Genomic DNA, 9,442 nt, shown 5'->3' on the forward strand with positions numbered 1-9,442 from the left:
TACCCTATTCATATTTCTCTGTAGACTCTTTGTCATCCTCACCAGTTGCCTTCCCACCTATTTTTGTGTCATCCATAAACTTGGCAATAGCACATTCATTTCCCTCGTCTAAGTCACAATATGTTGTAAATAATTGTGGCCCCAGCACTGATCCCTGTAGCGTTCCACTAGTTACAGATTGCCATCTTGAAAATGCCCCCTTATCCCAACTCTGTGTCTTTATTAGTTAGCCAATCCTTTGTCCATGCTTTTATATTATCCCCAATTATTAAGTAGCTGTACCTGATCAAACACTTTTTGGAAATTCAAGTATATTACATCTACTGGTTCCCCTTTATATTGTGCATTCCCATCTCAAAGAATTCTAATAAATTTGTCAGGCATGCTTTCCCCTTCATGAAGCTATGCTGACTCTGCTTGATTATATTATGTATTTCTAAATGTCTGCTATTACTACTTTTATAATGAATTCTTAACATTTTCCCAATTACAGATGTTAAGCTCACTGGCTTATAGTTAGCTGTATTTTTGTCTCCCTCCCCTTTTGAATAAGGGCAGTTTTCCAATCCTCTGAAACTTTTCCATAATTTAATGATTCTTGGAAGATTACTATTAGTCCATCGACTATTTCTGTAGCTACTTCTTTTGATATCCTAGAATGCAACCCACCAGGTCCAGGGGATATATTGGCTTTTAGCCCTCTTAGTTTCCCTGGTACTTTTTCTCTAGTGATAGTTGTATTTATTTCCTTCTGCCTGTGTCCATGCACCCACCCCCACATGCACACACCCACTCATGCGCCCACCCACGCACCCACTTTTGTCCCTTGATTAGTTAGCATTTTTGGAATATTATTAGTCCCTTCTGCTGTGAAGACTGACACAAAGTGTCTGTTTAACTCCTTTGCCATTCCCTGGTTCCCCATTAATTTCTCCCTAGTCTTAGCCCCCTTAGAGAATATGTTCATTTAAGCCTCCCTCTTTGTGTATACTTAAAGAAGCTCTTAGTGTCTGTTTTATCCCCTTTATTATTTTTGGTCATCTTTTATTGGTTTTTAAACTTTCCCAATCTTCTGGTTTACCACTAATCTTTGCCACATGTTTTTTCTTTCAGTTTAATACTATCCTTAATTTCTATCGTTAATCGCTTCTTGGCCTTTTGGCCAAGATCAAGTGTAGTATCGACATGCTGTACTTGGTTGAAGTCATTAGGTTATATTTTAGCTTTATTTGAAGCAATTTTTAAAAGCAGCATCTCGGCCTTTTGGCTATGATGCAAATGAGATCAAACCTTGGAGGAGGTGCAGTGCCTACTCCAATCAGCTTGGATTATGTAGATCAAGCCCAAGACAGGAGGTGGGAGCCCTGTCTTGTCAGCTTGGATCGGGAATGTCTCAACTTGTTGAGACTCTGAATTGGACTTGATTTGATTGAATTGGATTTTAAAAAAACCATTGTTGATTTGTCCCTTTCTAGAGTCCTTCTTCACTGGGATATATCCTTATTGTAAGTGTTCATAGACGCTTGTCATTGCTGATCAACCATCTTTATTGCTAAACTCCTTTTCAGTCCACTCCAGCCAACTCTGCCCTCATTCCTCTGTAATTAACCTTAAGTTTAGCACAGTTGTTTCTGACCAAAGTTTTCACATTCTCAAATGGAATGCTAAATTCTGCCATGTTATGGTCACTGTTTCCAATGAGATCTTATTTTGAGATTGTTTATTAAACCTGCCTCATTACACATTACTAGTTCCAATTTAGCCTGGTCCCTAGTTGGAACCACAACATATCGCTCTCGGAAACTGTCCCGAATACACACTATGAATTCTTCCCCTTGGCTACCTCTGCCAATTTTATTTTCCCAATCCACATGAAGATTAAAGTCACCCATGATTAAAGTACTGCCCTTTTTACTTAGTGCTGAGATGAGTCACTGTAGCTTCCTGCAACAGTAATCAGCGCCGATTGAATCCATGTTCAGCTGATTGACAGTTAACTGTCACTCAGTACTTGGGCTACACCTTGCAAGAGAGTTTCCAGTTCAATTGCCACTTTGTTCCAAATTCCCAAATATATTATCTCACTCAGGATGTGCTCTCTCCCACTGCTCTTGTGCCCACTTACTGATCCAATTATGACAAACTTTTTATTATAAATGTGAACACAGGTTTTTGTGCCAACCTTTCCCATCATAAATTTTTTAACAGGAGATATTTTGCAGACAAGTGTATATAATTTTTAACGAGATATTGGTTTACATTGCATGTGTTCTAATGTGAATCTTTTCTACTTACAGCACATAAAGAATAATAAAAATACAAACAAATATGAAGGTTGGCCAGAAGTTTTAGAAATGGAAGGATGTATTCCTCAGAAAAAGGAATGAAAGTCAAGCACTCCACAGCATAAAAAGTTATATTTTGAAGTTATGATTTTCTTTGTTTTGTGTTGTTGAATTCTCAAAGCCTGTTTTATTTTAAACTTATCGATTTGTTTGGCAGTGATCTGTAAATGGAAGCAAAATTATTTTTTCTTAAAATTGTTTGGAGGGTACAGTTTTCAGTTCCAGTAATACTTCTGCTTCAATTTATTTTAAAAATAAGAACCTGCTGAACCTTTTAGTGTCTGAATCTGGCATCCACACCTGAACAAAGAAGTTAATGTTCTCCCTCCACTTTAACAAATATTTTGTTAAACTGGATTTTCACATGACTGCTTGCAGTTTTAAGATGGATTCACACTGGAAGACAGATAAATTGCGATGAATGGGAATAAAATTGGTTGGAAATTTAGCTACCCATCGTGTTTTTCTCGAGGCTGAATTTAAGAGATCCACTGTGTTGCAATTTGGTCTGCAAATATACAGCACATCATGGCGAATGAAATATCGTATTGCCCACATTTGTTTTGTACTTGAATTTCTTCTGAGAAAGCTAGCATGTCAAAACTGAAGCCTGGGGGTACTATTCTGAACTGATTCTCATCAACTGTTCAATAGCACTTGCAACTTAATTGTCTTTAAAATAAATAATTCTCTAATTCTAATGATTTAAAGAAACAATCAGTATTTTAGCCTTAAATAGTGATTTTCCCCCCTCTCCCGCCACTTTTCAATATAAGTTATGGTCATACTTTTCTGAACGAGTGAATTTATGCTGTGATACAATGAGACGTAATGTTTATTTATTCTGAGTTTTTTTTGTATGTTTTTAAAATTTATGGGTGTGGAAGTAATAAAAACAATTAATGTTGGTTTGATGCTGACCTCAAATTGAGCAACTTTGTGTTGCTTCTGCAATGCAGCACAGTTGATTTTGTACCTTCCCCTGTTAAGCAATGCTCATCGATTTTAGTATTGTGTTTTTCAGACTTTCCTTTGTGGAGAATTAATATTTGACATTCCTGGAGCCCACTGGGTGCTAATTTTTACAGGAGTGTGTGTCATCTAACCAAGGAGAAACCCATCCTTGCAAGAGAGATTTATTTTTAAATTAGTATGCAACCACAGAAATAATGTCAACAAGCTGCCAAACACAGTGGCAGTGCAAAAGTCTGATGACAGAAATCAGAGGGCTTGAGGGTCCCAGCTCCAACATTTGTGTGTTAGTATAAATGGAAATGTAAGTGTAACCACACCTTTGATAATGACTCCTTGTGGAAGAACTTCCTTCAGAAACATGTACTTTCTATTCTTTCATTCTGTGAAAAATTCTGCAAGACCATCTCTGTCATTTTTTGAATTAGCTGTTGAGAAAATCCTGTGCAGACTAACAATTACAAAGGCCACAATGCATTTTTGTAATGATGTGGACACCGCTGTTCAGTGCAAAGTGTGATTTCTTTTCTGCCTGTATTCATTTATTTGTAAAATGAATCACCAGCCCAGTGCACCACATGCTAGGTTCATCATTTTGTCATGTAATTGAGAGCACTCCACTGTTTAACTGTGAATATTGATCACATGTTTAGAAACCATCTCTCAGTACAGAAGGCCAATGTAAATAGAGGTTAAACAGAATGTTTGTGTTTTTTTGAAAGGGGGGGGGTGGGTGCGTGTAATTTTCCAGTCATTTTCTAAGTCAGATTTTTTGTGCTTTTACAATTGTAAAAGATTAGGTGAAATAATTGTAATGGGTTTTAAAGAACAAAACTCAAATGGAATTCAGAATAACACTGTAATATAGAGGTAAATAAATTAAATTGAAATTTGTATGCTTTCTATGAGCTTTGAAATCCAAGCACAAATGGTTCTGGTGCAGAGGTTTAAGACTACTAGATATGTCGTCTGCTCCATGGAAAGGAGTGAATGCTCGGTCTCTTTCTTTTCATGGTATATTTCAATTATTTAAACTTAAATTTTGGAAGCATGGTGAAGAAGTTTGCAGATGACACATTGGTTGCAGGCTTGATCATGAGAAGAATGCATACGGTAGGAAGATATCAATGCACTGGGCAGGGGTTAGAAAAGTGAAACATGGAATTCAATCTAGAGAAGTGTGAAGTAATGTATTTGGAGAGGATCAGCAAGCAATCAAATGATACACAAATAGTAGGATGCTGAAATGTAAAGCGATGAAGGGACCTTGGAATGCATATCCACAAATACCTTTGGACCTGTAAATATGGTGTGTGGGATACCTTCCTTTATTAGCTGAGGCATAGAATATAAGAACAGGGAGGTTAAACTAGAACTGTATTAAATACAGGCCACAGCGAGAGGAAAGATTTAACTGCACTCGTGGTTATAAGAACTAGGAGTAGGCCATCGAGCCCGCTTCGTCATTCAATAAGATCATGGCTGATCTTTTCGTGAACTCGGCTCCACTCACCATAACCCTTAATTCCTTTATTGTTCAAAAATGTATCTATCCTTGCCTTAAAAATATTTAATGAGGTAGCCTCAACTGCTTCACTGGGCAGGAAATTCCACAGATTCACAACCCTTTGGGTGAAGAAATGATAGATTTGAAGTAATTGACAATAGGATTAGAGGAATTCTAGAGAACTGTTTACATCCAGAGGTTGGTGAGGTCCGGTATTCTGCTTAAAAGGCAGAGGCAGAAACCATCATTGCATTTAAACATATTTGTATTAGGAGTGATTATAGACAGTGCTACTGACCAAAAATGGGATTAGGATGGAGATTAATCCTGATTAGGATGTCCATTTTCGACAAGGTGGACTGAATGACCGTTTATACAACACATAGAATCCCTACAGTACAGGAGGCGGCCATTTGGCCCATCGAGTCTGTACCAACCACAATCCCATCCAGACCCTATTCCCGTAACTCTCATTTACCCTGCTAATCCCTCTGACATTAGGGTCAATTTAGCATAGCCAATCAACCTAACCCGCACATCTTTAAACTGTGGGAGGAAACCCACACAGACACGGGGAGAATGTGCAAACTCCAGACAGACAGTCACCTGAGGCTGGAATTGAACCCAGGTCCCTGGCCGCTGTGAGGCAGCAGTGCTAACCACTGTGCCACCGTGCATGCTATAAATTTAGTATGCTCTAACATCTCTGAATTCAATGGGCATAGTTAAAAGTTCTGTAGGGCCTACTGAGCTGCCAGAACGAGTTAGAGAATTGAGCATTGCAAGGTTGTGCGGATGCTTCTTTAATTACTGACTGTTTTCCTGAATATAATCATACACTGAATTTCAAAGGCTGATCTATACGAGTGCTGGCAGTGCCAAAAAAGACCAAGTGCAGAGCATAGTTGGCCCTTTGAAAGGCAGTTTCTCGTTGCTTGAATTGCACTCTACAGCTGGGGAATTTGAAACATACAATGTCCCTTGACGTTGCCTTTTTTAAAGCATCACTTGCTTTGCGGCATCAATATTTAAAGTTGAGAGTAACTGCAACAGTTAGCACTGTGTAGCCTTTAGAAAGATTGGAAGGCTGAGATGTGTTGTGCTGTTGCGATCCCAGCTGGTGTTACTATTGGACATCCGATACTAGGCCTGATAGATTCTAACTTTATTTTTTGTATAGAAAGTGGGCGGCGGCTACTGAACAGAGTCATAGGGTGTGATTTATCGCACAGCCTTGCGACATGTTACACGGCAGCAGGAGGCAGCCTGCCATTAGCCAGTGGTGAGATCTTTGGTCCCACCACTGTCATTGGGGTTTCCCACTGACTGCACCCCTTGTCGCCAGGAAACTCACAGCAGTAGTGTGCCATCGGTAGGACCAAAAGATCCTGCTGGCACATATGGCTAGAAAGTTCCAGCCACAGATTCTGCTGATGACCCATTAACAAAAGAGCAAATGTTTAAACAAGAAAAGATTTACACTATTCCTTCACCCGCAACTAAACCTTGACAATATATGTAAATTTACAATGTAGCGCAAGTTAGAAAATTTACCTTATACTCTAATGTCCACAGTAAGTACACAGTCCAATAAACAAATAGGTGACCTGTGGTCAGACATACCACCTTGAAAGCAAGTGCCACCACAAACAGATGCTACAGATCTCTCAGAAACTCCCTCTAAATGCTTGTCATACTGAGTCAACTGGTCTCACTGGTACTCTTGTCACACAAGGGCTTCAATGGTCAAAGTACTTGCATTTTCTGGGACAGCTCTCTCTATCTTAAATAGGGCTCACCACTTCACTGTGGTTACAGTGGTCATCCTCATAGCTACATGAAACCTGAGAATAAACCGCCTATTGACTACAGGATGATAGGTCAATAAAGATGTTTCTTGAATCAATCCATATTGCCAAATGATGGGATGGCGGTGCTGACCCAGGCAAAGCAAAACTGGGTCTGGTATCTGCAAATAAAAACACATTCAAAAACACTCACTCCCTCACGTTTGTCATGTCCATCAATGTTTTGCAGCTCTCAGTTTAGTTTGTGTCAGCAACGAAAACAAATCTTGCATTTATATAGTGCCTTTCACTGTTGTAACATAGTTAGCCATGAAGAGAGGTGAGCAGAAAATAGCAACAATTAAATTTGATAATCAAAAGGATAAGCCAACACAGATTCAGAATTGGCATAAAATCTTTCTGGAATACATACCAATGGAATTCTTGACTTGGTTACTTCAAGCTGAATCAAATACATTCCCTGAAGTATGGGACACTTATCTTAAAGTTTTGGGTTCCGTGTTCTTTAGTTTACTCCCACAAGGTTTCCCATAAGTTCTGTGACTGTCGCTGTTAACCTGTGAGGTTGGTTGTACACTGCTGAGCCAATTGTGGCTATATTCTGATATTCTGCCGCCCCCCCCTCCCCATCTTTGATATATCCTTTTATTTTGTGGTGGGGGTGGGGGGCATAGGATACAATGAGTAACCTGAACCAACTTGGTAATTTTCTTTTTCTCTCTCCCTTCCTAACTGTACTTGTTTGAAAATGATCTTGCTGCACTCTATCAATCTTTGTGAGTTTGTTGCGTTATTTGTATAAAATGAAAAACTTTCAATAAGGATATATTTTTAAAAATCAAAGGGATGTAACCGCTTGAAAGTAAGTGACTGCATATAGCAGCAAGTTTCTTTAGTCTTCAGTAAGATTGTAAATGTTTCTAATATTAAGGAACAAATACTGCGTGTCCTTGATAGGTATGTCCCTGCCAGGCAGAGAGGAAATGGCCGAGTGAGGGAACCATGGTTCACAAAAGAGGTGGAATGTTTTGTCAAGAGGAAGAAGGAAACATATGTAAGGTTGAGAAAACAAGGTTCAGTTGGCTCGATGGAGGGTTACAAGTTAGCAAGAAATGAGCTGAAAAAGGGGCTTAGGAGAGCTAGGAGGGGGCATGAGAAGTCCTTGGCGGGTCGAATCAAGGAAAACCCCAAGGCTTTTTACTCTTATGTGAGGAATAAAAGAATGACCAGGGTGAGGTTGGGGCCGGTCAAGGACGGCAGTGGGAATTTGTGCATGGAGTCAGAAGAGATAGGAGAGGTGATGAATGAATACTTTTCATCGGTGTTCACCAAGGAGAGGGGCCATGTTTTTGAGGAAGAGAGGGTGTCACAGGCTGATAGGCTGGAGGAAGTAGATGTTCGGAGGGAAGATGTACTAGCAATTTTGAATGAACTGAAAGTTGATAAGTCCCCTGGGCCTGATGAAATATATCCTAGGAGTTTTTGGGAGGCAAGGGATGAGATAGCAGAGCCTTTGGCATTGGTCTTTGCGTCCTCACTGTCCACGGGGGTGGTGCCAGAGGACTGGAGAGTGGCGAATGTGGTTCCTCTGTTTAAGAAAGGGAATAGAAATGACCCTGGTAATTATAGGCCGGTTAGTCTTACTTCGGTGGTCGGTAAGTTGATGGAAAAGGTCCTCAGGGATAGGATTTACGACCATTTAGATGCAGCTTAATCCGGGATTGTCAGCACGGATTTGTGATGGGCAAGTCTTGCCTCACAAATTTGATAGAATTTTTTGAGGAGGTAACTAAGTATGTAGATGAAGGTAGTGCAGTTGATGTCATATACATGGATTTTAGTAAGGCGTTTGATAAAGTCCCCCATGGTCGGCTTATGAAGAAAGTAAGGATGTGTGGGATAGAGGGAAGTTTGGCCGATTGGATAGGTAACTGGCTATCTAACAGAAGACAGAGGGTGGTGGTGGATGGAAAATTTTCGGACTGGAAACCGGTTACCAGCGGAGTGCCACAGGGATCAGTGCTTGGTCCTCTGCTATTTGTAATTTTTATAAATGACTTGGAGGAGGGGGCTAAAGGGTGGATCAGTAAATTTGCTGATGACACCAAGATTGGTGGAGTAGTGGATGAGGTGGAGGTCTGTTGTAGGCTGCAAAGAGATATAGATAGGATGCAGAGCTGGGCTGAAAAATGGCAAATGGAGTTTAACCCTGACAAATGCGAGGTGATTCATTTTGGTAGGACAAATTTAAATGTGGATTACAGGGTCAAAGGTAGGGTTCTGAAGAATGTGGAGGAACAGAGAGATCTTGGGGTTCATATCCATAGATCTCTGAAGGTTGCCACTCAAGTGGATAGAGCCATGAAGAAGGCCTATAGTGTGTTGGCGTTCATTAACAGGGGGTTTGAGTTTAAGAGCCGTGGGGTTATGCTGCAACTGTACAGGACCTTGGTGAGACCACATTTGGAATATTGTGTGCAGTTCTGGTCACCTCACTATAAGAAGGATGTGGAGACACTGGAAAGAGTGCAAAGGAGATTTACCAGGATGCTGCCTGGTTTGGAGGGTAGGTCTTATGAGGAAAGGTTGAGGGAACTTGGGCTTTTCTCTTTGGAGCTTGGAGGTTGAGAGGAGACTTGATAGAGGTTTATAAGATGATGAGGGGGATAGATAGAGTAAACATTCAAAGACTATTTCCTCGGGTGAATGGAGTGGTAACTAGGGGGCATAACTATAGGTTTCATGGTGGGAGATATAGGAAGGATGTCTGAGGTAGGTTTTTTACTCAGAGAGTGGTTGGGGTGTGGAAT

At 40.2% G+C, this 9,442-nt stretch overlaps 1 protein-coding gene and 1 non-coding gene across 4 annotated transcripts in view; both read left to right on the top strand.

Moving 5' to 3' along the window:
- Positions 1–4,211, top strand: part of LOC144498689 (protein FAM3C-like) — a 67,520-nt gene extending 63,309 nt beyond the window's left edge. For all 3 annotated transcript variants that reach the window (XM_078220191.1, XM_078220192.1, XM_078220193.1), the window contains one exon: positions 2,298–4,211. In XM_078220191.1, coding sequence (XP_078076317.1) covers positions 2,298–2,387 — 90 coding nt within the window. In that variant the 3' untranslated portion in view covers positions 2,388–4,211. The remainder of the gene's footprint in view (positions 1–2,297) is intronic.
- Positions 1,143–1,332, top strand: LOC144499389 (U2 spliceosomal RNA). The gene has a single exon (XR_013498850.1). It is a non-coding gene; the product is annotated as a U2 spliceosomal RNA (small nuclear RNA).
- Positions 4,212–9,442: the final 5,231 nt, after the last annotated feature.

Source organism: Mustelus asterias, chromosome 9 (assembly GCF_964213995.1).
Source record: "Mustelus asterias chromosome 9, sMusAst1.hap1.1, whole genome shotgun sequence".
Taxonomy (NCBI): Eukaryota; Metazoa; Chordata; class Chondrichthyes; order Carcharhiniformes; family Triakidae; genus Mustelus; species Mustelus asterias.